This window comes from Oreochromis aureus, linkage group 20, assembly GCF_013358895.1.
Source record: "Oreochromis aureus strain Israel breed Guangdong linkage group 20, ZZ_aureus, whole genome shotgun sequence".
NCBI classification, from domain to species: domain Eukaryota; kingdom Metazoa; phylum Chordata; class Actinopteri; order Cichliformes; family Cichlidae; genus Oreochromis; species Oreochromis aureus.
The window spans coordinates 19,298,338-19,326,109 of record NC_052961.1 but is presented as its reverse complement, the minus strand read 5'-3'; the positions used below and the strand labels follow the sequence as shown (position 1 = coordinate 19,326,109).

Genomic DNA, 27,772 nt, shown 5'->3' with positions numbered 1-27,772 from the left:
ATACCTTCTCTACAAGTTGCAGAGCAGGCAAAGTGGAGAGGCAGGGAAGGCAAGTGCAATCAGGCTCCACATAATGTTAATACAGGAGACAGAGCTCTAATTGGGGTGCAACACAGTCCCATTCAGCTATACTTAACAACATCCTCCATAACAGCATCCCTCAGTTTAGAGAGCCAAATGTCTGCATGGTGAAGATGCACACACTTACACATTCCCCGGGCTCCAAATACCAGTGCATTACTGCCCTGCTGATCATTGACAGACCTGCCACTCACCATGGAGATGGATGCTTCTCCTGGGACATTTCCAAACCTTGTTCTTTGACTAAGCTGTTTTGCTGGTCTAACTACCTTTGAAAACAACACTGAGGTGAGTGCGTGCGCTTTCAAAGAGGGGCAACGTTAGTGTTTTCGTGTGTGTTTTCGTGCCAAACTGTGACTACAGCTCTCACTCCCTTGGTACCTGCAAAACACCCTCATGGGTGCTACTAAGTATTGGTACTGAATTAGAAAGCCTGGAACCAATCTGTCCCCCCCCCCCTCTAACTGTTCTCCCTCTGACTAAAAAGCAAGTGATGTTTTCCCTCCTGAGATGCTCCACAAATAAGTCCTGTTGCTCATTTATGCATGTTTCCCTCCAAGTTCCTTGATTAAAAACATGTAAATGACTGGTTTAACATCCCAGCTTCCCTGAGCATTATATTAACCTCAACAAGTCTTTAAAATTTGCATTTTCATTCAATTTGAGGGGGCTCAAGGATTCTCCATCCACTGGTGCCTATTCCACTTCACACCCCTAGAAATATCTTTATCTCCTATCAGTCTCTCTTCTTGGAGTGTGTCACTACCGTTGCCTACACACACATTTCACAGTCGTGCATTCATCACACAGTCCCAGCCATGTCGATAGTCGCCTGGCTGAGCAGGCTCATAATGAATTTGAAGAGTTGCACACCTATAGCAAAGTCATTTACTTTATCAGTCCGATAAAAGGAAGTGATAAGATAGTGGCTTGGCACTGTAAGAGTATCAGCCTCACTCCGCTATTCATCTCACCAAGATCTACAAATGGCAAAGCTCATCCCTCAAGGCAGCAGCACAGAATCTTTATCTAAAGAATTTAAAAAATGGCTAATATCTCATAAGAATGTGTGCTTATGAAACCCACCATTTCCATATCATTACCAACCAGAGCATCTGACTGCCATACTAAGAGGTTTGTCTGGCCTCTCTGTCTCTATTCTGCTTCTGGTTCGGGAACTGCTCGGAGAATACAGGTGCAAATATGATTTTGGCCTGTTCCTCTTATGAAGTTGACCTCCTGTAATTGACACAGACACACTGGCAATTTGATTAGCTCTTCCTGCTGCTTGAGGGCATCTGACCAGAGCAACCTCATCTGTTTCTTGTATATAGCCCCACCTATTGGGGAAGTCAGTGCATAACACATAAGAGAGCAGAACAAACCTAACTTCCATGACTCACATTTTGTTTGGGATTAAGCCTCTGCGCCAGATCAAACAGCATTTAACAAAGCAGACCGCAGTTGAACCACACACCTATTCCCATTAATGCTGTACGCTCTTCTCTGCAGGTGAAAGGTAACACAGTATTCATGGAAACTGCTGATACAATTATCCAAATGCTTTTCATTTTTGTCATGTGTCAAACGGGAAAGATTTAAATGGACATATCTCATAATTTTTTTTCTCATGTTATGTCTTAACATGCGTTTAGATACATGTGAGAAAATGCCAACATTCACATACAATGATTTGCATAGAGCTAGAGGTATGCAGTTGAGCTAGTAAGTGTGTGTATGTACGCAGCCAGCTTGTATGTTAGTGAGTTTGCGCGCGCCGCTGAAAGTAATTCATCCCGTTATTACAAAGAAAACTGATAAGAGCCTCTTGAAGCACTTGAGATAAGCTTGCTGGCTTAAGTGCGCTGACATTGTCACCAAACATGCAAGGCGCAGGAATGCAAGTCAAGAAAAATGGTGAAAAAACACTCACACTCACAGGCATATGAGATTCACTCACAGCCCCCGAACAAGAATGTGCTCAATAGCAAAACAGTGTGTCACATGAAGTGAAAATTACTGTATATCGATTCATCAAGATACATCATTTAAGCTGTCAAACATCAAAGGCTCTCTGATCACAGCTCATTCTTGAAAGAGACACCAATAGCCTCATTTATCATATTTGTTTGAGCAAGGAAAGACAGAGTGAAGCAAGATGTTAAAAAAAGAGAGAGAGGAAGACACCGGAGAGAGAGAGGGGGCTGTGAGAAAAAGTTTGGCAAAGTAAATTCATCTTTAAAGGAATGAAAATATAGAAAATAAACACAGTGAAATACAGGCATTAAAGACAGACGAGTGTATAAATATAAGCGACAGGCAGATGAGAAGAAGAGAGGGTGTGAGTGTGTAAAAAGTAGTCGTGCCAAATGAGAGAAAATTAATAGCAAGCAGCAACAGAGATTCTTAACACCTCTGTTTGTAGTGGGACACCACCTGGACCGAGGCCCTGTAGCCCCTGAGGCTCTCCAAGCTTAGCATGCTGGTTCACAGCTTGACACACCTGCCTATACCAAAAATGTGCAAAAAAAATGCTGTTTTCCTCTTCCATCACGCCATTTTTATTATCTGCATCGTTCGCCTTTTACCTTTATTTGACCTGCTGAGACTTCGGGCGTGTCATTCACTTCACTCCAGATTTATTACCATTTATCTTTTTATTAACATGGGAAACATTTTTGGGGAGATCCGATCGCTAATTTCTATCCAAATAATGCTTGTAAGAGGACATCTTTAAAGTTTATGCGGCTCGTGATCAAATGGTTTTTATATATCCCCAGGCTCTTGTATTCTCCAAATTGCTTCAATAAATAACTTGTAAGTCTAATTATGCAGCAATTAATTGCAGCCAACATAGAAAGCCCATCAATCTTCCAACTTGAAAAAGTCTTTTCCAGCAGCACAGCCTGGCAGTCCAAATAAGAAATTTGATTAAATTTTGCAGGCACGTATGGGATTGTGTACGCGTGCCAGTTTGTCATAATGTCTGGAAAAATATGAGAGTGTCTATGTGTGTGTGTGTGAACATGAGCAAGTGCCCATGGAGGTTACAGCCAGATCACAGAAGCGAGAGCTCCATCCCAGCGGCTCTCTGCAGTCTGCTCTCTCTGCCGTCTCGTCCCGTTGCTATGGCAGCAGCAGTGAAGGCTGTATCCATGGCCAAAGGAGGAAGCTGGCATCCCCCACTAACAGACCTCCTGCCCCCTCCTCTCTCCCTGTCTCCCCCCGCCTGGCTCCTGACCCACTGGTGAACCTGCGTAGGGGTCGAAGGTCAATGGCTCAGAGCTGCAGAGTGACAGTGAGGGATGATGAGGGAGAGAATGAGAATGAGAGGAGTTACACCACACAGATGGGGAGGAGAGATGAGAAAATGAAAAGATGAGACCAAATTTGATTAGTATCAAGAGGTGGGGTGGGTGGGGTGGCGATTCCACATTTTAGAAAATGACTGCTGTTTTGCCCAGTGTCTTTGAAATGGAGTTGGAATACAAATGACGTTGACTTTTCTTGCTCTGAAATATGAACCATTTGTTTATTGTGGGTTTTTCTTATTAGTGCGCTCTGAGGTGATGGGGCTTAAGGGGCTGGGGGACACAGAGAGAGGCGAGGGAGGGGAAGGGAGGTGAAAGTCTGACATGCTTCCACTTTTTTTGTTTATTGATTCTGTGGGTGTGTTGGGGTCACAGGAGAAAGTGTTTCTCTCCTTGACTGTGCACAACCCGTGTGGGGAGAGTAAAGATATGTGGGAAAGGAGTCCTCTGTGTAGTATGTAGTCAAAGGGGTTGATATGGTTTGGGGAGGTCAAGTGAGTTGACCCCTGGCCTTTTTGCCTTTGAGAGGTCAGACAGGTTAGCTCAGAGCACCACTTCCTCACCTTGATGAGTTGTGTCCTTTCATACCTAGGGGCCTTTCAAAACAATTGTTTTACATTGCTTAACAGTGTGAAAAAATCTGCTGACATCATTTAACCATTTTACACTGAACCGGAAAATTTCACTTGACTTACACTTATTTATGTTGACCTAAGTTTGAATGTGGAAGAATTCTTTTTAAATAAACTTTTCAGATTTAGCATGCTGTTACAGTACAGTGCACACTGAACAGAGGACCAGAGGAGATGACCACTCCACCCACCACCGCCCAGGCGCACATCACCATAAGCTGCAATATTGCCACCTGTGGTAATACATTTTCATCAACACTGCTGCCAATATGAACCAGGAAATCATTCACTTCTGCCTCAGATAAGTGCCATGGTTTCACTGGAGATCACAGTGGCTCCTTTGAATACTGTGAGGATAACATTACCCCCCAGTGGCAAATGTTTGCAACTGCACTTTGAAACTCATGAGTGAATGTCAACAGACACCAGCACAATCAATCTCCATCCATAACACTTTGTGGTCCGTACAGTAGCTATGGAGCAGAGGATCTAACACTCTGCCTATTCCAGCGGATAGATGCAATATGTCAATGCTATCGGGAGCAAGCAGCCTGTTTAATTTTTTGTCCATCATTATCTTTGGGTGGCGTGAAGCACATGAGCCTTTTTAGTACTGTCAATGAGAGACTTACACAGTTGCCTAGAAGGCAGGGTAGAGGCTGTATGTTAGCACACAAGCACACACAGAAAGGCACACTCATAGCGCTATGCAGACACTTCATGCAGTCCCCCTCTCTGCTGCATTCTTTTTCTTCTGCGTTTTCTCCAGATGTCGTGTCCTCTTCGTCACCCCGTTCCTTTGCTCCGCTCTACTCGGTTCCCCCGCCCGGAGACTTGTCACAGCCCCTAACCGCATCAGGAGCACTGCTAGATTGGATATACATGATCTGTCCATCCATCAATGGGGAGAGGGAGAGAGAGAGAAAGAGAGAGAAATGGCAGTCTATCTGCGAAGAGATGAGATAGAGACGCAAGGAGAAGGAGAAAAATTGGCATGGGTCGTCACTTGCAAACATGAACCTCTTAAACCAAAGGGGAAAGAGGCATTAGACAGGCACAAAGAGAGGAATATTAAAAACCTGTCTTAGACAGCACATGCACGTAGGCGGCTCAAGCATATGTTGAGGTTCATATAGGAATAAATGGTACTCTCTATGCAGTGTTACTGATGCGTATATACATGCTCCCTACTGTTGTTATCGGTTAGTAATGTGATTAGTAGTAATGCAGTTCTGTGAGGAAGTGAACTGGATCAGAAGGGTACGCATTTTTTTTCCTGCAGGTCATCCAGTGTGGCAAGATTATTCCCTCTTAGAAACCTTGTTAATCAAGCAAAACAAGATTCTGCACAGGGCTGATCTGTGTGATATTTCTTCCATGGGGTGATTCCAGTAGTGTTTTAAATGTGAACTTAAATGACAACAGTGATCGTGTTGTGCCAGCTATAGGTTGATTGTTTAATTTAAGGTTTGATACACGTGATGTAAGACTGTTACATAGTCTATTATTATTTCCACAATCTTTCAAGAACCACAAGAACAATAACTCTACGAAAAGCTACTGCGGTTTCAAATGACCATTTTTCTTCCACTGTGAAATAAATAAATCGAGAGGCAAAACACAGCATCCGACTCCAATAAAAGCACAACAGCTCTCACATTTTTACTTGTGCGACTGGTTCTTATAGCTGCAGACAGTGTGCTGTCAAATATTTGCTTGATGTCGAATATACAGTAAAAGGAGGGTTCAATCTGAGGTTGCCCCGCGACTCCATCGTTCTATGTTGTGATATTCATCTATGTCTGCCGCTCTATCTTTTTCATACATTTCCAGATGATGCAGTATCACATCTGTGCATCTCCTCCCTTTCTCCTGTCTTCATCGTGCTCTCCTTATTATCTCACCCTCTTTCTCTCTTTCCCCCTCCTTATGTTTTTCCTCACACCTTTACCTCTGTCTTCCCTTATCTTTCTTTCCATTTTCATACTGACACCCCCTCCACACCTCTCTCTACCTCTGTCCCTCTCTCCCTTTCTTTCTGTCCCCTCTCTCTTTCGCTCTCTCTCTCTCTCTCTCTCTCTCTCTCTCTCTCTCTCTCCGCTGTGTTCTGATGAATTGCCTTCCCCTCCCGGTGAACTCGACCGATAATCCTGGGGAAGCAGTAAAAGACCATCGATCAGCCCTGCAGACAGGCCCACAAGCCACAGCACAGGAACAACACGCTAACAACAACCCTCTGCACTCGGTTTTGTGCATGCATATATGTGCATGCATGCATGAACGTGTTTTTGTAAATATGCAGCCATCTGCATACATGTGCAAACTTCATGCATGTATGCAGAAACATCAGGTGGCATGCATAGCTGTCTGCCTTAAGACAGAGGGATGTGTCGCTTTAGTATATTTGTTAGCTTGTTGCTTCACACATGTGAGCCACATGCAATGATACGTTGAAGAGAAATCTCTCATATTGCTGATTGTCTTCCATGTGCTATGTTTAGCTGTATGTGTCAGCAGCATACTTAGCATACAGTGAAGAGTTCCCTCTGTGCTCATCCTCTGTGCTTCCTCACATGATCCACCCCCTGCTGTGAGTCATCCTCTTGGAATGTGTGTATGTACGTGCTAACATGTATGTTTATGTGCACATGTGGCATGTGTGCGTGGGTGCATCCGTTTCTGTGTGTTTGCCTCTCAAGCGTGTATGTCTGTCAGTGTGTGTGTATAGTACTCATATATGTATGCAGCACACGCAGAGCCCATAAATCATCTGGCATTCTCCAGGCCCATCCTGAAGGAGAAGGGTAGAGAATGCACATGATCTTGGGCAAAGCTTGATGGCTATGAAATTGACCAATTGATTGATTGAAACAATTAATTTTGCACAGTGCTTTTATGGCTGAGAAGCCAAGTGATCATTAGTTTGCAACAAGCAAGTGAGGACAGCTGGATTGTTTCATAATTTCCACAGAAACACTGCAAAGAACCAGCTACTGCTCCAGGCTTAGGATAATGATAAGCTACCGGCTATTGGTTTAAGTTATACATAATATGATAACTCAGACTGTCATGTATAAAGTCCATCTGTCTTCATCCGCCATTTTACACACAAAATAAGCCAACTTGAGCGATTCAAGCACAAAGCAGCCAATGGTCATTATTCTATGCCCTTAAATATGACAAATGTATGACTGCTTCTATTGAATCCCATTCTTTACATGCCATATTACAACGCACTGCTGTTCGCCAGTATGGAGGAGCTTGACCATAAAAAGCCAGTTGCTTGGAAAATAAATCTCCACTTCTGACAAGCACTAAGCTACTATTCATTGAGGAGACTCACCATTCATACTTTATCTCCCTTTTTATTTTGGAACTGTTTGTGAGTTGTCCTTCAGTGCCTTTCTCTTTGCTGCCTTTGTTCCTAATGTACTGGCACGGCTGACTTCATTAAGCTCTGTATGCGGCAAACACATTTATGTCCTATTTTCATTTTTCCTATTTCATTTTGCCGTGATACACCACGGCACTGCCACCAAAGCGGAAAATAAACCCTCCATCAGGCTTGAAGCTACAGTGCTCTTTGTGAGCAATGTGCCACCTTGTGGTCAAACTTGGGAACTGCAGCACCAGTTCAACAGAGAATTTTTTTGTTGTTATTTAAACGAAGGTCAGCTGATATAATGTTCCATCCAGGCGGTTCCGTACTGCAGAAACACATCGGAAAATTCAGACTGAGCAAAAGAATCTCGTGCAGATCAGAAAAATAAGGCGTGCACGCCACTACCCAGACTTCAAAAGACACCTGCAACAGGTATCTCAAGCATTTCACAACCATTCAGGAGGCGTTTCTGGCGCTGATTCTTCTAATACTTGCGGCATGACTTAATGCCAGGGTGTGTGTGAAGGTGCGTATGTCCCTGTGTGCTTTCCTGAGAGTGAAACACCACCACGGACATTGACAGATCGCAGGGGAATGTTCAATTGCAGGTTGTTGCGTCCTGCTGTCATTGGGCTCATCTGTCACAGGGCAGGGCTAGCTGGGAGGCAGGAGTGAGGGGCGGCACTCCGCCCATAGATGATGATCACACCGGAGCTCATGCCAGGCAGGCTGCTGGCCCTGTCTTGCTCGTGTGGTCCCACGGAATTCTTGTCATTCACGAAGCAATAATAGTACAGCTGTGATAGAAAAGGGATTTTCCCACTTCGATATGCCTACAGTGCAACTCTCTGTGTTTATCGCTTCATCTTTTGGCCACGGGGCTGTGTTGATTGCAAAAAGAAAAGTCTTTGTTAATATCAATCTGGCATCTCTAGGGATTATTTTTGGCTCGATGGTGAGACATTTCTCACTACAAATGCCACACACAGATGCTCTGCTTCAGATATGACTCAATACAAAGGCCTGCAGGAACATAGCTGATCTGACTTGCTTTCTCTCTCATGGATACACACACATGCACACACACACTGCTTGCAGGGAAGGCGAGGGAGAAAAAGAACTCCAATAACCTTGTGTCTTCCCCACCTAAACGCAATTTCCTCATCCTTCCTTTCTCCTTTGTTTCTTCTTCCTGTGAAAAAAAAAAAAAAATCTGCTGTTGTCACACTGACACAGGGCTGCACTTTCACATGTGCACCCTCTACAGTCAAGGCCGGGAAGTGCCTTTGTTGTTACATGAGAAAAGATACAAACAGGAAGGCCAATTACGGCTCAGCAGTCATCTATCTGTCAACCATCTGACAGGAACACAGCACAGCCAAATATATGGCTCTCCCATAAATCACTGCATCTCACTCTAACTAGCTTGTCTTGTATGAGTAATTAGTAGTATCATGCAGAAGCATTTTGGCGTCCCGAAATACCATTAGATCATTTTACTTTTGATTTTCAGTCACTTTTCTCCAAAACCCACACACTCAAATGGCCAAATGTTCCTGAAAATTATATGCATAAAACTGATTTAGGAGGCACTCAGGAAATCGATCATGCAACAGAATCGTTTAATGTTTAAGGAAGGGCCTTATGATTTGTGGATGTTGAAACAGAGTTCATATTCCACATTTAAAGATTAAAAAGAGGACCTTGTATTTTCATAGTGAGCCCTAACCGCCTCGTACCCTCTTTGCAGTCGTCCCTCCCCGAGAGCTCCATTGCTATTGCAGATGCTTTATGATGGGCAATTTAGCTTCAGCTGCTATCTGAGCCATCTCAGGAATGGACGCGCTTAGAATCAAGTGCAATAAAGCAGGGAGGGAAGTGGGAACTAAAGGGGGGGGTGGGAGAAAAAGAAAATACAGAGACAACAAGCTCGTCTGGGCAGCGCCTGCAAACAAAAGGTGTTTTTTTTCGGCGGGGGGGTTAGGGTCTCCAGTGGATGCACACAAACACAAACATTGATTTCCCAGGCGCTTGGCTAGACAACGAAAAGCCATACCTGTTTGTTATCAAGGGAGCCTCCAAACAAGGCCAAGCCTATCCAAGCAAATATCGCTTTTTTCTGCCCATTTGTGTATGTGCATATCTCAGTGAGGACCAATCTGAGTTTGAAATAGATGGAGTGAGGCCTTTGTGTGGATATTTTAGGCTGGTCCTGCCTGTGCAACACACCTTCAAAGTGTTGTCTGAGGTGATAGGATTTAGGATAGAATTACATTTAGGTTAAGGTTAGGGTAAGGGGATACAGAATGCTGTTATGTCAATGAGAAAAGATGGAAGTGCAAGCGTTTGTGCGTATATGTGTGTGTGTCTGTGTAACATTTGGTCCTCCACACTGGCTCGGCTTTGTTGAGTCTGCTGAGCCCCAGGAAATCTCCAGAGACAGGGAGACAGATTTACACCCTTCCCCCTGAGAAGGCTATAATGCCTGGGACCCAGCAGAGCTATGGAAGGGTCCAAGAGCAGTGAGTGGAGACCAGGGTGATGAAACAGAGAGGGAGAGGGAAAAAAGGAAAGGATAAAGGGAGAGAGGAAGGATGAAATACGGCAGAGACCGGGACTGCGATATCGATGGAATGCAACATTGCTGAAATTTTGCTTGCCGCCCTTCGCCTCCGCTCACATACCCTATCTCTCTTTCTCCTACACACAAACACACACGCATGCTAGACACACAGACACACACACACACACACACAAGGGGATGCCATAAATCTGCCAGTGAGCGCTGCTGGGATAGAGACACCTAAGACAGGCCTATGCTGTGTTTGGAGAGAATGCAGATGTACCTGCCTCCAGCACATCATCCTCTGTCCCTCTTCCTCTCCTTCATTCTGCTCCTCTCCACCCCTTCTTTTTATCCTCTCGATCTCTCTCCAGAGTTCTCTGTCTCATGTTCTTAACCCCTTTCAACCTTAACTCAGTTCATCTCCCCTCCACTCTACTTTCTACACTCCCTTCCCCTTTGGTCTGACTTTAAGAAGCGAATCTCTTCCCACTTAGGACGAACAAAACCCTTCAGCCAAGCCCAAACGCCATTGTTGGGCTGAGACGAACCTGATTCAGGAGACAGACAATAGCTCAACCAGAGGGGTACACAAAGCTCTCACTTTGCAACGCCTATGCATCGCCTTTTGGGGGAATAATGGTAATGAATACACTGTCTATGCAACCTGTTTGCTGCAGTTCTTCTGTCTGAGAGCCTGTATACATCATCCGGTGACAGGTCTAACTACCTGCTGAGTGATACCTGATGTCCTCAGATGGGCTACATTCACATGGTCTATCCACCTCTACATGATATGTCTGGAATAAAAGCAAACAGGGGACATCACAAAAGAAGCATGAAACGTGTTGAATAGGTTTCATATTTGCTCACAATTTAAAAATGGCGACAGCAGGTGTGTGTATTGAGGGGATCTATAAAAGGTATCTTTGTTAGTCTGACAGCCTAATAACTCGAACAATAGCAAGTGCTTCATCCCATCTGTACCATAGCCCCGATGGCCTCCAGACAAAACAGGCTTAAAAACACATGCGCACACTCTCACATTCACAACGACACATTAACACCTATGCCTTGACATTATCACAACCGGGCCTCACGCAGCCTGGTCTTCCAGCTAAAAACAAGGACTCAAACACAGGCGCACACACGTAAACATACACTGTCCAAACAGATGTGGCCTGTGTGACCTGATTTACAGCGGAGTAAACGATTTAAGCCGCACATCTCACTCCAACACCTAAACACCTGACAGGCTTCTCATAAATAAAGCTGACCAGAGACTCCCACATAATTTATACCCTGGCTATCTCCTAAGCTAACATGTAACAGGTCTCCACTCCATATTTCACCACCCGGAGCTCGACATTCACTGGAAAAGACGGACATGCAAAAGTGAGTCCAGAAGAAGGGGGCAAGAGAACTTCAAAAGCCAAGGACAAAGGTTTGGATTTGGCGATGCGGTATGGAGATTGAAGCTCTCTTGATCTCTACTAATATGTGTGTTTCTGTGTGTGTGTGTGTGTGTGTGTGTGTGTGTGTGTGTGTGTGACCCATGCCTAGGGCGTAGCCTAAACTAGCTTAGCCACAACCCAGCTCAGATCAAGGCCCACAGTCAGGAGTTCCACTTCTGCGTCTCTCATAAATCGTCCTGACTTTGTCTGATCTCTCTTTCACTGGCTGAAACTTATCCTCTTCCATTAAGGGTGATGGATCAGTAGCTCTCAGGGCGTTCGAGACTCTGAGGTTACAGGTCCTTGTGTAGATTGTGCTCCACACTGCAAATGTGAGAGCCATACACACAACCTTACACCAAACATGCAACATGAGTAAATTTCCACGGCAGGCATTGACACAGAAGGGGGAAAAATGGTAGTGTCTGAAATATTTTTATAACACCTGATACTGATTTAAAGGAGTAATAGTACGAATTTACTTTTCTTGCAGTTTCATGCTCTTTATTTGTCGGGTAGCCCCCCCTAAATTTGACAGCATCAGTGCTCCCTCTGGTGGCCGCTATCTGCCATGATCGCATAATGATGTCTACTCTCAAACAACGTGCAACTGAGTTTTTTTTTTTAAAAAAGTAGCTCTTAAATTTTTTTGATTTACACACGATCCGTTTGTTGTATCAAACAATAGGTGACAATAACAACAAACCAGGTGACAAATGTAACAATTTATAGCTATTAAAATCTATCTAGTGCTGATTTAAGACCGTTGCTAGAAGTGGAACAACAACAATGTAATTACACCAATAATAACAACAGAGAAGACAGAATGCAAATCACGAGCCTCTCCCATCCAAGCGACCTGGCTGTGGCTGGTTTCCAGGGCATGAGAGATAATTGAATAGTTTGGCAGGAGACTTCACAAAGCCTCTCTCCACACGTTTGAACAAGGACCTTACGATCAGCAGCTGTGCGGTGCGTCTGTGGGCGGGCGTGTTTACTTTAAAAAGCTGGGAAGCAATAACACGTGAAAAGTGTTTTGTTGTGTTTTACAATGGTGGCCGAGGAAAATGTTAACAGCTTAAAAAAACCACTGCAGAGTTTTGAAACGTCAAAACTTCCTTCATATAAACTGAGATGCTTAAGTGAGGCTTTGTTTGCATTTTTGCAGTGACACTTAAATCTGCACCAACGCAAAGCACAGAGGCGCTCTGAATCGCAGAAACATTTATTCTTATTATATTTTAATGCGTAGTATTGTTTGACGGAGGGGTGCTGTTACATCACGTTGAAGCTGTTGAGTGACATTGCCCCCAGCTGGTGATAGTAGGACACAGCAGCAGTGAATGTGAAGTCCACCAGGTGGCTGCAAATGATTCACATAGTCATGCACACATGTGAGATACAAATGAACTGTGTTTTATTTATTTAATATTTTTATTGTATGTGGGCCTGTGTGTGTGTGTGTGTGTGTGTGTGTTCTATGGCCAGGAGAATGCGCATGCGCACATATCGGGTGAGAGGTGGCCTTTTGTCTCGGAATGTCGGTCGCTTGCGCTTGCGCGTTGCTTCTCCGGCCATCGTAGGCACATAAAGCCTGGTAAATTGCACCAGGGCAATAAAATGGCAATAAAATGACAACAACAGTGCATTAATCCATCACCAGGGAGCGCTGAAGGTACTGTAAAGAGCTCTGGCTGGAGTCGGAAATGATTTCTAGGTTTATCAGTTCAGTGGCTGCAGCGTCCATTCCGCTTGCCAGGGGGCAGTGAGGAGCTGGAAAGTGCTGAGATTCTCCTTCCCACAGGACTAGGCTTATATTAATAATCAGGCAGGTATTAAAAAAATAAATAAATAAAAAATTACAGAATGTAGCAACTTTGTATTGAATGGTCTCCCTTCTTTTAATTAGAAGACAGCTTTAATGAAATGGAGCTTTTAACTTTCAGGAGACCGATAAAAAAAAAATTCCCAGCTCACTACTTCTCTCAGCCTGGCCTTATTTGGAGCAGTATTTTCCATGCCATGTTCTCACAGGGAGGCAGGGCTTCATTGTTTCAGTGGTAAAGCCCCTCCAGCCTTCAGTCTCCTCTCTGGCTCCCTGTGGCTCCTGGAGAAAGAGAGCTTTATTTAGGAGCACCTGGATTTATGTGGAGGAACCAAAAGCAGCAGGTGATGGAAACCACTGGCCCAGTAGGCTGGCTGTGGCCAGGGGGTTCTGGCAAGGTAGTAAGTGGGCCCTGTGGGTCACACTGTCATTTCCTGTTTCTCTACCCCTTTGCTCTCTTTTTACTGTCTTTCTATCCCAGCCTGCCTTCATCTACTGCCTCTACCTTCCTGCCAGGATCACTTCCTCCAATAGGAAACAGATGAGTTGCTCAGAGTCTGAGGTGGCCGTGATTTGCCCTTCCCATAATCAAGGCAACACATCTGACATAGATTTTCACATAGTTGGGGCTAAAACATGCCTTTAAAGATGTCATTTTTAAATAATGCAGCCTTATTAACAAACGTTATCAAAAGTTATTTTTCTTGGCCTGTTAAAATCTAAACAAAACCATTTTTTAAAAGAAAATTACCTAAAGTGAAGCCATTATTTTCAGATTTCAGCTTTGACACTTAACCACTGGTTTCGTGGCTTAGCGCTGGCACACCTTTGATTTTGCACCTACATCTCAGGTTGTGTCAGACATGACAACTGAACATTCACAAAATAACCCCTGAGCAAGCGTAGTGTAGGCTTTTAGACCTCCGCTCCCCAGATGAAACCACTAGCCGGCAGCTATTCCACAGAAACGGCAATCTAAACTGAACCAGGTGTGCACATGCTGCAGTGGAGAGGTCAAAAAGTGGGAACACATGATCCACTCTTTCTTCTTTCTTTTTTTCCTGCTCTTCTTCCATTAATAATTGCTGCCTGGTTACAAGAAAGAAAGAAAAACCATGTGCACTAAAATGGACCATTAAACCTTCCAATAACACTTATGTAATGTGTAGCTGAGTGTATGGCGAACAGATTTCAAACCAGGCAACACAAGTACAGTCAATTTGGGGGGGAGGTCGAATGGTAGTGACAAAGGGTGATAATCAGACAGATGGATGGTTAGGTAAAGTGGTGGACAGACAAAGTAGGGAGACAGAAAAAAGAGCCTATGCTGTGGAGAGACATCTGTTTGGTCTGCTCCGTGCTCTAGAATCTCTCACATCGACTGGATCCCTGTCACACTGCTCTGCTTGGGTTTATTTCTGGCCAGCAGTTGAGATGAAGGACTCAATGTTTAGACATGAGCTGTTTGGATAAATTGTCCCGTGCGCGTTACAGATCCCGCAAGTAAAGCCCTGTATCACTGCGCCCTCAGAAGTACGACATCCGGGACACATTATATTTCACTAAGATTCTGCCATGAATCAGTGTGCAGACCATCCACCTCTATTTCACTTAGTTTTATTACAAATGTGTTTACTGCTAATCAGTGTAATGGACTGGACCGTGAGCACTTGAATGTGTGTTTAACTTATATATTCTGTGAGCCTTGGGAGATGACAGGGTCCTTACAAGGATGGTGGTTGTAATATTGAATTATAAAACCTATTCAAGAACCTGTCAAGAGTCCCTTTATCCTGTGTGGAGTAACATCTATGCCTTCTTTTATATGTTAGATTTGTTATGGAACGCAGCTTTATAAAGTATTTATCAAGGCTTTATAAGGCACTAAAAGTATAATCAGTTCAGGAGCCACCTCCAGCAGCAGAGCAGCCCGTGTTGTTGAAAGCTCTCAATTCTAAGGCCCGGCTGAGCCTCCCAGCATTTTAAGTTCTGCCAGAACGGGTCCTTGTGGATCAGTTAATATGAACCTCCACATCTCCTGCTGAAATAAATACTACTGTGGAAAGTGTGGGGATTTCATGGCCTCTCTGAACTCTAATCCTTGATGGAAATAGAAAGGACTGAAACTTCATGATCATTTGGCTCACTGTAATATGTGTACACTTCTACGGTAGACAAATGTGATTTTTTTCCCCTTTACTCTAAGAAAATGAGCCTACTGCAGCTGGGCCTTTCTCACTTGGTTATAAGCCTTGCATACTGTTACCTCAGGCATATAATACTTCACATTCATATACATGGTAACATTAGATAGTTTATGGCTCTGTATTATGTCAAGGCTGGCTAAGGCTGGGAGAATGTTGTGGTCAGCGGTGGGTCAAAGACTGTCAGGGCTCTGAGCTGGCAGAAAGCCAGGCTCAGTACGTGTCTGCCCTGAATGTTAATGGATTAACGCTCACCACACATACAGCCAGACTGGGAAACTCAAGATGACTTTTTACGTGAAAGGCCGCCAATAAGTCGCCATCATAAATTCAGGGACACATGCTGTCTGTACGACCATGGCAGTCAGGCATGTTTCCTCCGGGAGGCCAGGGCTGAGGGACTCTGTGATGGAGAATGGGGGAGCAGGTGGGCTCTGTGTTGGCTGACCTTGCCTCTCGAGCCCCACAAGATATGATCAGAGCATGCCGGCAGCTGTGGCCTTGCTTTAAAGCACCCAAGGTATCATGTAGAGCAGGTACAGCAATGCAGTATTCCACAGCCTACTGTCACATTACCCTTAACCGCTTAAGATTATGTTTTCATACAGTGTTTTAAACACAGGCCCTGCTGATTTGGCACTTTCCACCCCTAGTGAAGCCCGTTGTGTTACGCAATTTTTCTCTTAATTGCTTCAAGCGAGTAACTTAGGCTTGTCTAATGTGAATTTTCGCATGGCAAAGAGAGCTGCTGTTGCACTGCTCAAACACTCTGCAGCGACAGCCACAATCTCTATGTGTAATTTAGCAGCAGGGGACAATGAGATAATTTTGCAGGAGAGCCTATACTCCCAATTTAAAATCAATAAAATGCACAGTTTTCTTCTTCTTCTTCTTCTTCTTTTTTTTTAGGAGCTCCACTTAAGCTGTGCTGTAAGTAAGAACTCAGTTTGAAACACACAACTGTTGCCTGCCTTCACAGGGGGTCATTTTCAATCCACTGATGGGTTCACAGCACATTTCACTCCAAAGTTTCACACACATTTTGACAGTAATGCACTCAATTTTTCTTTATTATTTTGCTATTGCACTGTGAGCAATTACGCATAATTATGTCAGTGGATGATTTCTAACCATTTACTAAAGAAGTGACTTACAAGCAATCATTAGCAGCAGCATGGTTTTTAAATAGCTGAGAAAGAAAACAAGTAACACATGCCCCCCCTCAACAAAAAAAAAGCAATGGGGCTGGAATTTGTAATCCAATTATCTTATTCTATAGTGGATAAAACACTGTGCTGTGGTTTCCTATGATTTTCTGTCTCCAACAACCGAGGACTCACTTAATGCCTTCAATCTTTTGTGCTCTCTCTTTCTCTCTCTCTTCTCTGCAAATTAATTTATGGTCTAATTACAGGACAAGCCTCCAGATATGAAGGAACACAAATCACTGGTCCTTACCAGATGGCAGAAAAACGGCACAGGATAATTGAAAATCTAGAAGTGGATCAATATTTAGAAGCCCAAGGTTACACGAAGTATGACACTACTATTAACATGGAAATATGATGCATTACATCCACAGGCAAATTGGCTCCTCTTTCTATTTGACGGTGAGTGAGTACTGACTGATAAGCTTCTAAATAACAAAGATGCAACACTAGCTTTAAACTACTAGAAGCTTAGCTGCTGCTGCTTATACGCATGCACGTGGCCTCTCAAAGCACTGCACCGCTGCAGTCTTACAGTGGTACCTGTGGCCACATGTGCAGCATACTTGCTGGTCGGAGGTATGCGGAGTAGGTCTACTTTATAACAAGCCGTGTACCCTGAAAGCTCAAAGCCCTGCCATGTCACCGACTACCTCTGGCTTACCCCACCCTTCTCCAGCATTTACCTCTGGCCTGTTAAAAATGATATCAGCTCATGGAGGGCAAGCATTAGCATTTGCATTTTATTGGAGGAACAGAGATTTAGAGCAGAGGATATATCAGCTCTGAGCAGACAGAATTAGTTAACAATGCATTACCTGCCTTTTATGGCAGCTATAACTCTTTCCCCCTGGTGGGGAGAGGAGATGAAGGGAGGAGTGTTGGGGAGGGGATGTGAAGGGGTGGTGGTGGTGGTGAAGGGGAAACACAGCCAGCAGAAGGTTGGTGGTGAGAGCTGTGGAGCAGCACACGGGTGGGGGGGCATTTAGAACGAAGAAGCTTTGTCTGTGGTACTTTACTGCGCATTAAGTGTGATGGGCACCCAAATTAGAGCATCACGCCGCAATCACCTTCACACAGATCAGTGCGCTGCGCTTCGAGACGACGGCGATGCAGTCGTCACTGCAGACATTTTTATCTGATTGGAACAAGGAGGCACAGCTGTTGGGCAGCTGTGTCTACATGATCACAGCACAAGTAAAGGCCACATCAAATTACACCGGCCTGTGTGATATTTGTGACTCACGAAGCTTTATCTTGTTTTTTTTTCCCACAATTTTTCACAGTTTCACTGAGACTGACAGAAGAAGGTGAATCTTTGCTCTTTTTCTGCTTACGTTATCTCCACGAGCGCACGTTTATTTGTTTGTCGTTTTAGTGGCATCCCTGAGCAAGCTGTAACTCTGATGAGGCCCCACTGCTGCAGTCCCTTTCCTCACCACAGCTGCACAGTAGCTCCCCCGACGCTCATTTTGTGCAGTGTGCAGCAAGACGACCCACCTCTGCTGTGGACAGTACCCCGTGGAACTCATTTGCACTAGAAGTTACTAGCAGGGGGAAGTATGTTTGAAGTGCAGAGAGGATGTTGCGAATAAATAAATACATTTACACCAGAATATGATTCCCATGGCAAAAAAACAGCGTTAAGGGTTTTATAAATTTTATATATTACAAATGTCAAGTCGTACTTCTTTGCAGCGTCAAAAATCTGTGTCCTGAAAAGCCAACACTTTTTAAGCATTTCAAGCTTTGATGGAGCTTTACACTTACATCCTTCTGATCAAATACCCTCTACGCTGCCTTTACTTTGTACTGTATTTGCCACACATAGTCACTGGAGCCTCCAGTTAATGCACAGTGTCTTTCCCAACCAAACCCATACTGGCCTGGGTTTGTGAGCAGACAGCTCCAGGCTCCATAAAACAGCCTGCTGCTCCCTCTCTTTGCCCAGCTTAATGGTCCCAGGGGCTGGATATTTACTAGTGACCTTTGCATTCCATTTGGAGTGTAAAAGCCTTTTTGCGAGGAAAATTCCATCACTTTAGACGTAGCCAAGCAGCACAGTGAGTGTGTATGTGTGTGTGCATGTAAAAGAGAGTTGCTATAAAGGGCAGCAAGAAAGAACAAGATGGTGGTGCGAGAAGAACAAGACTACACCTTTACTGCGGTTTATGACTAATCTTGCAGCTGGTCCGTACAGGAGCGACATTACAATTCTTACATTATATACCATATGTATTTTTTAAATGAAAATTAACAACTCGTATTGTAATGCACTTAGTTATTTCATAATTTATTATGGTTGCCAGATAAAGATAATTATAATTCGTTCTCACATGCTTAGAGCGTGGTTTTAGCAGAGCTTGTACTCTGCTTGTGTTTTTCTTTAAGTGAGTTTCAAGTAGAAGAAAAAAAAAATATTGCAGCGATGCATATTTGTTTTTATGGCTGCATCATGAAATTGAAGTGGATTGCCTCAGTGGCCTAAGGGTTTAAGGCACCAACCATGAATGAGCCGTAATAACTGAAGTTTCTATCTGACCTTTGTTGTGTGCTATTCCTCCATCTAACTTTCTTGAACATTGAAAAACGACTAATTGAATTGGATTTTTGTTTTATGTGTTGTGCTCCACTTTAAAGATAGACTAAGTATCTTAATTTAATTTAACTTGTTTTAATCAGCTCTATGAGATTAACCATGAGCTTGTAGAGATATGGATGGCTTCAGCAGAAACGCTAAACACACCGTGAATCCCCGCACCTCAAAAAGCTGCATAAAAATCCATAAACACCTGTTTATGACTTGTTCATATGAGCGACTTTAAGAGTTCGAACTGTGAATGACTTGCATAAAAATACCTTTGCTTTTGGATTGCTATCGATTAACAGCACCATCTGCTGGGGAAGAGCAGCTATTGCTCTTGAAACATTTAACGGACAAAAAGTAGTTTCACTTTAAAAAGAAACAAGCCCATGTAATGATATCCATCATATATTATTTGGCCAAGATGATGATTTTCCTCTCTCAGATAGTAGGAAACTTCCTCATATTAAGTTACAGTTTACCTCCATAACAATTGTTATGAATTATGTTTTAGAAATTTCTAGTATTATTTTCTGACTTAAATGCTTTGTGAATGGAATTCACAATTCAGTCTAAAATAAAATCGACAGAAACTTTAACACTGAAAATGTTTATTAAAGGGTGCTACTGTACACATACTCATAACATTTCATTCACACAAGGAATAGTCTACATTTTAAAAATTCTGCACTGGCAAAAAGGAAGAGGGAAAAAAAATATTCAGGAACAGAATACTCTTCATTAAAGGAATCAACACCAAAAGGATAATCTAAGTTAATATCAAGGGACATGATTTGTGTATGGTACATATGAAAAGGGGAGAAGCGCACAGCCTTCATTCACAATGCCAATTAAAGCTAAAAACATTAATAAAAAAATAAAATAAAACAGATTTTATTCGGTAGACACGAAACATTTGGTCCCAAGAGTCCACGCTGGAGCACAACAGATCAAACTGCAAAACCGACATCCATCTTGTGTATAAAAGCTTGGAGGCGCTTTTCAGGTCCCAGAAAAAGAAAGGGGATTAAAAAAAAAATTATAATAATAAAAGAAATCTTAAGCTAAGAACAAATAGAGTCAACACAAGAGAACCCAGGATGTAACTAATTCAGTTCAAAACCTTCTTTAATGTTTGAAATTATGGCAATGTCAACCATTTAACATAAAAATCAAAACATGACTAACAACAACTATTAAAACCACAGGGTTATCATAGGGATTGGTCACACATCCAAGGTTTACATTTTTTGGCCACAAGGTGGCAGACCCTAATGACAGGCATGAACCCTGGCTTCATTTTGCTTGGATACATAGTAGATTGTCAGACTTAACCCAAAAAACACTTATATATAAAAACAAAATATATAAAAAAAATACTGCGCATAATTGGTTTTACTGTCCTTTTGGTTAGCTGTTGATGTGGTAATGTATTCTGTCTAGACCGGTGTATTTGAACTTAAAACTAAAACTTTGTTATTAAAAAAAACAAAAACAAAACAAACCCACCACTACATTATGAAAAAAAACTGAGTAAATCAATCCTGACAGGCTTTACAGCAAGACAAATGAAAAATCTATGATATAGAAGTTTTTCCTTTTAAAAAGAAGCGATTATGCAGGCAGGAAAGTGCTGCGGTGACTGCTTCCTGACTTAAAACAATAAAAAAAAAACATTTAATCCTTGTGGTGTCAGCTGGGTTCTTAAAAAGAAGAGGTACACCGTTTATAGCAAATTAAAAGTTGTGAACCCACAATGGAACACACTCGGTGTTAACACAGCCTGTACCAACTCTGATTTTCAACACTAACATAATCGTATCCTGTAAGCACTAAAAGAATGTGTTAAAATATTTAATTTTTTTTTTATTTTAAAAGAAGGTAAAGAATACAAAGACAGAATAGTATAAACTCTCCCCAGTAGCATATCACCCATGTCATCTACAGCTTCTCCTCCTGAATGATGGATCCTTTTTAGTAGTCTGGGCCCGTGTGCTCCAATGAGGCTTGGATGGAGATAACACAGTGTCCAAAATTTGTGTGTGTCATTGCTGGACATGGTAAAAATTGAAGGTTGGGAGTTTAGGATGTGAAAAATGTCTGACTCAAGGTTGTCCCTGCAGTGAAGAGGTCCCGTTTTCTCCTGAGGCGATACACTCACGCACTGACAGCATCCTTCTCCTTCTTGTCACTGTCTTCATGCCAGGTGAGACGTTCCTCATAGAAGGCTATGACAATCTGTGGGCACTTATGATTGGCCTCCTTGGCGAGAACGAGATCAGCCTCATCAGAGTCTTTCCTGAAAAGAGAAAGTTTAAAATCACCGCTTGGGTTTGTGTCTTTGCACAACCAAGATATAATATCTCCATTTTCATAACACTTGCAGCATGCAAATTTGGTCCAACTTGTTAAAATGTAGCAAAAGATTTCACACATTACAGTAATTACATGGAGTGCATTTAAATTTAATCTGCTGCAAGTTATTATTAAAATTATAACTTAAAACTATTTTTTTTTTTTTTTTAAATGGACTGTGCAGCTTTCTGTGATAAATTAAACATTACTACAACTATTATCTGATATTAACCCTTAAATGGGGCTCGACCAAGCATGAGCAACAATGTACTACATTTAATCCCTCAAGATAATATGCAATTACATAAAGCTTTATGGTGTGGTTAAACATAGGCCAGCTAAGCTATAAATGCTGCTAAAGGCAATTTACAAATAGAAATATCAGAGTGTAAGAGCTGTCCTTTAAAAAGAATTATGTCAGGACAAAAGGTCATCTGAATGGTTGTGCATGTAAGAAGATTTCTACCATTAGATGCATTTATTGATCGATTTCACACAAAAACTAAAGGCAAAATTAAATCAAGACTTTCAGAACCTACCACTTCATAAGAAACATGAGGTCTCCACATGAGTCTGTTGCTCCAATGATCTTCTCCGGCTCAAGTCCTCTCTCAAAACCGCGTGCGACAAGAATGTCATCCTGAAAGACCCCAAACAAAATTACTTTAGAAATCTGGATTTTGTATTAAACTCTTGAATTTACACCAGCTGTCTTTAAATGTAAACAGTTTCAGTTTCCACACACTTTAGATATAAATGCGTTGTGCTACCTAAATGTCAAGTAAAAGAAAAGGAAGCTAAATGCGGCACATTTCAAGATATAGACATCCTGCTTCTGCAGCAAAAAATAGTTCTTACCTCTTTTTTCTTCTTGGGCTTACTTCCACCTTCCTCGTCATCGTCAGAGCTCCTCTTCTTTGAGCTGCTGGAATCTTTGGCGCGTCCAGAGGAGGCCGTGTTTGATTTGCTGGCCCCACTGCTTGGTGTGGAGGTCCCACCACTGCTTTTCTTGTAGGTCTTCATGAATTCTGCAATAAGCTCAGGGCAATCCAAGTTTTTCTCTGGTTCCCATGTGTTGTGCTTGCTGAGAAAGAGCACAGAGTAGAAAACTCAGTGCAGCCTTAATGCACCAGTTCGGATTGGAAACTGCAAGATATGCTAAAAAATTTGAGATCTTGCAATGTTTAAAACATTGTAATCTAATGGTACTTCCGTGGTCATTACTGTGCTTTAGATGACAGAGCATCTGTGTCTAAGAGAGCTGTTCTGTTGTGCACTGGGTGCATCTTGTACCCGAGTGTTAGGTTTTAGAAATCTCCAATAACCTACTCCAAAATGTGACCAACTGTTTACAACATTTAATTTTAATAAAGATGCAAAAGAGTTTTGACTATGGAGCTTAGGACCGTGGTGAGTACATTTATTTAATTACTTACTCCGAGTATCCCTTCCACTTTAGGAAGAATTCAACCCTTCCTTTCACCACCCTCCTGTCCAGCACTTTTTCCACAACATATTCTTCCTCATCAGAGGATGAAGACTCTTCTCCGCGAGACTTTTTGCCCATGGTAAAGTTTGGTGCTTAACACAACGCGGTTGCAGGTGACACTTCCCTGTTTAGAAAGAACGGAGAAGCTCACGTTAAAGATATTTGAGTTTTGATCGCTCTCCCACTAGCTCTAGTTAATAAAAACGCATCATTTTAATAATAATAATAATAATAATGGCTACACAGCCACATCACAATCGCAAAGCATCCACAAGTTACAGATCGGTAACACTTTAACATTAGCTAATTAGCCGCCGCTAGCAAGATGGCTATCATATTTCAGCGAGAGGCATAATATCGTCATCGCTTGTTTAATTGCAACATGGAACGTTAAAAAGGCCAACTAAACAGTGCAGCTAAACATCCTGATCGCCATCTACTCGTTAAATCGGTGAAAAGTCGGTCACTGTTACTACTAAAACGTGCAAGTAGCAAGGACGACGGCTACTAGCTGAACGGTGCTAGCAGCAAAGCAAAGGAAAACTTGCTACAGCAGGTAGCCTGCAAGCAACCGCTAAATCGAGCTAAACAACTATGCTATCAAACCATGCGCCCATATCTACAGTACCATGAAACTCGACATTGCAAGAATAGTGTCTTACTCTTCTGGAGGTTCCAACCGTCGATCTGTACCCGTCAAACCCTGTCTTTGTGGACGAGCAGCGAGGCCAACCTTTCAGCTACTTTAACAGCTAGCCTCACACACACACAAAAGGTGCTGTGCGCAAAAAAAAAGCGCGCGTTAAAAGCGCACAATAACTGACCCCGCCCCTCGGTCAGCTGATGATCAACAGATAAAGTGGTTGAATGTGCTTCTACCATGTTTTTAAGTTTATTCTGTAACAATTTGAAATATTTTTTTGTATTAATACGTGCGCACTCTGTATAGAAAATATTTTTTCTTTGATAAGGTGTGTATGTTAATGTGGGAAGTAGGGCTATTGCTGTACAAGGCAGCTGTGCTTCCGCCCACAAATCGAAAACAGAATCATTTACGGTTCGTATGATGTTTAATCTGAAGAAAATGCCCGTCTTCCTTGTGTTTTCCAGGAAAACAACTTACCGAGCTGTGCAGACTGTATGCTTACTGACTTAAAGGCGTTATACACGATAGACACGATACCTTCTTGAAATTTTCCCTTTCACATACAACAGCCATAATCCATTTTTTCATTGTCGTCATTGTACACCAGGTGATTGGACGCTGGTAATGATTGATTCTACATAGCCCAATCAAGATCGAATCACTGCGGACGACAAACTGCAGCGGGAATAGCTGACCAATTGCTGTGCGACAGGGGCGTTACCGTTGCTATTTATTGTACTGTTGAATAGCAGGCTACACTCGTCTGACGCAGATCTCGGCTCTTCGCTTGTTACACAACACGTCTTCAAGACTAACTCTGCAACATGTCGAGAGAGAGTGTGAGTACTGGGCTCGGGAGTACTTATCTGTTATTGTATACGCTGTTTTATGTTAGGGAAGGTAGGATATGAAGTTGCTGCATGCTTTTTATTCTTAGTACAGTCTCCGGTTTGGGTCGTAGCTGCAGTAGCTTTCCTGCATTGTAACGCCGCCATTTTGTAGCTGCCAGGCCTCGTGGCCTTTTGTTCCTGCAGATGAGCTGCAGTGGAAATTTAGGACTTTAAATCAACATTTACGATGGAAAATCGCGCTTAAATGCTACAGGCATTTAAATCACGACCGACTCTGATATATAACTACTTCTAAAACTTGACCTATTCGCTGGTCTTCCAGCGGTTTTGCTAACGTTAATGGCGGCGGTGTGTCCCTCCTCCACACGCCCTGAATTTTAATAAGGGGCGCAGGGAAGGATGCATGTACACGGTGAACAGCGTTAATTACTACCCGATTTAAAGTGATTGTGGTATTACATTAAAGCCGACATTGGAGCAGCTAATCAGATGTTATGGCATTGCTTTGTCTGTTGTATAGGTCCCACGTGAGCCGGAGCAGCTCCGCAAGCTGTTCATCGGAGGCTTGAGCTTCGAGACGACAGACGAAAGCCTGCGTGCTCATTTTGAGCAATGGGGGACCCTTACAGACTGCGTGGTAAGTCGTGTTTCATTAAGGATGTAGTCTTGTTTGAGCAGTCACGATTTTGCAAGAATGTAGAGCATGTTGGTACCCTGTGTATGAGCTGATCCAAAAGCACTCTTCTTTCAGGTCATGAGGGACCCCAACAGCAAGCGATCCAGGGGTTTTGGCTTTGTAACATATTCATCAGTGCAGGAAGTTGATGCTGCCATGTCAGCCCGTCCCCATAAGGTCGATGGAAGAGTGGTAGAGCCGAAACGAGCGGTTTCCAGGGAGGTGTGTAACAACTGGATGAGGTGCAATTGTTTTTGCATTCAAAAGGCGCATAGTGATTACAATAACAAATATCTTTGATTCCAGGACTCAAACCGGCCAGGAGCCCACATAACTGTGAAAAAGATCTTTGTTGGAGGCATCAAAGAAGATACAGAGGAGTCACACCTGAGGGATTATTTCCAGCAGTTTGGCAAAATAGAAGTCATTGATATCATGACTGACCGCAACACTGGGAAGAAGAGGGGCTTTGCCTTTGTTACGTTTGATGACCACGATTCAGTTGATAGGATTGTCAGTAAGTACAGAAGTTGACTTTTCCCCAGCTGCATGTTTTGTCAGAATTTTGATTGTTGGCTAGCTTGTTTACAAAAAATCGCTTTCCACAGTCCAGAAATACCACACTATCAACTCTCACAACTGTGAGGTGAGGAAGGCCCTCACAAAGCAGGAAATGCAGAGTGCGGGAATGGGTATGGGAATGAGAGGAGGTCGCAACACTGGTGGCAGGCCCTACGATTACGACAGGGGCTTCAATCAAGGTATGGCTTATTTTGTTGATGGTGGAGTGATTGATTGTTATACTATGTGATAGCAAACCTTATGTTTATCTTATTTAGGTGGCAGGGGGCGATATGGAGATGGTCCTTACAATTGCAACGGAAGTGATGGTGGTGAGCATGGTTTTGTTGTGTCTTCCTATTTTCTTTGCTTTTTTAAAACTCTATAGTATATTTTAAGGCTGTCTTATATTTTTAGGCTATGGAGGTGGACCTGGTGGTCCTGGTGGCTATAATGGAGGTAACCGTGGTTACAACCAGGGCTACAACCAGGGTGGTGGATATGGAGGAAATGGTTATGACAGCAATGGTTATGGTAAGATAATGCCATTTCACTGCCTTTTGCTAGAACTAGAACTTGCTCGAGGTTGACCAATGTTACAAACTCTGTAATCGCAGGCAATTGTGGTGGTGGTGGTGGAGGCGGCGGTGGCGGCAATAACTACAACAACATGGGCCACTACGACCCCCAGGCCTCTAACTTTGGCCCCATGAAGGGCAACTTTGGTGGCGGCGGCGGCAGGAACTTTGGTATGAGTTCCCAGACTTCACAAGTAAATGCGTTTATTGTACGCTGGCCTCTCGTGTAGGTTTATACTTTGTTTTTTGCTTCCAGGTGGATACGGAGGCTCAAACAACAGCGGCTATGGACGTCCAGGACGATTTTAAAATGAGAAAGTGGTAAGAGCTTGAGAGCATGCCTTAAGAGTCTTTTAATGTAAAACAACAGCTTGTGGTGAGCAGGGAATCATTGAGTGCAGATAACCTTTAAACAAATTCACTCTGGATGTCAGGTCACAAAGTCAGTGCACAGTTAACAATGTTGTTCCGTATTGTTCAACAGGACTGAGTACTTAGGAGAGGAGAGCAAGGAGAGGAGAGCAAGCGAAGTGACAGGGCAACTGCAGGTTTACCTCCTAAATCTGCTCAGCCTATGAGTTGTGGCAGGTTACAGCTGCTGCAAGAAGAGATGTACAGTAGATAAATCATGGAGGGCCTTCATTTAAACATTTTGTGTTATGTTTTTCTTTTTTTCGTCAATTGTGTTAATGGAAAGCAAGCATTCCAATGAGGTTTTGTGTAGATCTTTAAGTCTGGTTTTTATTTGTAACTGCATCAAATCAAGCTGAAATAAACACCTTTCAGTTTTTTTAACAGTCTCGTTAGCCTTTTCAGTGGTTTTGGGAAAGGGAGGGTTTACTATTAGGTGAAAATGGGTCGAGCCATATACATCACAAGGTGGCCGGGGAAAGTCAATATCCGTGTCTCCTACATGCTGCCTCAGGTCAGCCCATATGCAATACTGGTTAAGGGGCGGGCAAAGAAATGGTGCGCAAATGCCATCATCAGAAAGCCCATCACTTTGGTACAAGCTCTGCCCTGATTTCTGCAAAGATCACCTGGAGAATGCTAGCTTACATGCAAAGTCTATTGAGGCTAGCCATGGAAGCAAGCTGAGGGAGAGAAGTAGCAAAACCATCGCCAGGATCATTGAAGCAGGGGAGAGTGAGAACAGAGGCCTGAGTCTAGCAGGCAGCAGCTACCAAAAGGCTTAAGTGCTGTTTGTAGGTAAGACCAGACTTCTCAACTACTGATGGTATATCTTGCATTTTGTCATGTAGCTGGTAGTGAGATATGTAGCCCAGTAATAATTAAGTTTTATGACCATTCTACTTTTTGACTTAATTTGGCCTCCAATTGTGCATTGAGGCCCAACATATACTGCATGCTA

At 43.0% G+C, this 27,772-nt stretch overlaps 2 protein-coding genes across 2 annotated transcripts; one reads left to right on the top strand and one right to left on the bottom strand.

Moving 5' to 3' along the window:
• Positions 1 to 19,838: 19,838 nt before the first annotated feature.
• Positions 19,839 to 23,899, bottom strand: cbx5 (chromobox homolog 5 (HP1 alpha homolog, Drosophila)). The gene is made up of 5 exons (XM_031746870.2): positions 23,751 to 23,899; positions 23,036 to 23,212; positions 22,458 to 22,683; positions 22,139 to 22,239; positions 19,839 to 21,543 (listed from the first exon to the last, which is right to left on the bottom strand). Exons 2-5 carry the CDS (start codon positions 23,164 to 23,166, stop codon positions 21,402 to 21,404), a joined length of 600 nt encoding a protein of 199 aa, XP_031602730.1. The 5' UTR covers positions 23,167 to 23,212; positions 23,751 to 23,899; the 3' UTR covers positions 19,839 to 21,401.
• Positions 23,900 to 24,422: 523 nt separating this feature from the next.
• Positions 24,423 to 27,195, top strand: hnrnpa1b (heterogeneous nuclear ribonucleoprotein A1b). The gene is made up of 10 exons (XM_031746964.2): positions 24,423 to 24,573; positions 25,106 to 25,222; positions 25,337 to 25,483; positions 25,568 to 25,778; positions 25,870 to 26,022; positions 26,101 to 26,154; positions 26,240 to 26,356; positions 26,440 to 26,571; positions 26,657 to 26,721; positions 26,885 to 27,195. The coding sequence occupies exons 1-9, from the start codon at positions 24,559 to 24,561 to the stop codon at positions 26,707 to 26,709; spliced, it is 999 nt and encodes a 332-aa protein (XP_031602824.1). The 5' UTR covers positions 24,423 to 24,558; the 3' UTR covers positions 26,710 to 26,721; positions 26,885 to 27,195.
• Positions 27,196 to 27,772: the final 577 nt, after the last annotated feature.

Bases quoted from the DNA above. Each gene is read 5' to 3' on its own strand.
- cbx5 (XM_031746870.2), bottom strand. From the start codon at position 23,166: ATGGGCAAAAAGTCTCGCGGAGAAGAGTCTTCATCCTCTGATGAGGAA. The intron at 22,240-22,457 runs GTAAGAACTATT...GGGGTCTTTCAG, and splicing joins AGCCCAAGAAGAAAAAAGAG to GATGACATTCTTGTCGCACG. The intron at 21,544-22,138 runs GTAGGTTCTGAA...TTCTCTTTTCAG, and splicing joins CTCATGTTTCTTATGAAGTG to GAAAGACTCTGATGAGGCTG.
- hnrnpa1b (XM_031746964.2), top strand. The intron at 26,357-26,439 runs GTAAGATAATGC...CTGTAATCGCAG, and splicing joins TTATGACAGCAATGGTTATG to GCAATTGTGGTGGTGGTGGT. The intron at 26,572-26,656 runs GTATGAGTTCCC...TTTTGCTTCCAG, and splicing joins CGGCGGCGGCAGGAACTTTG to GTGGATACGGAGGCTCAAAC.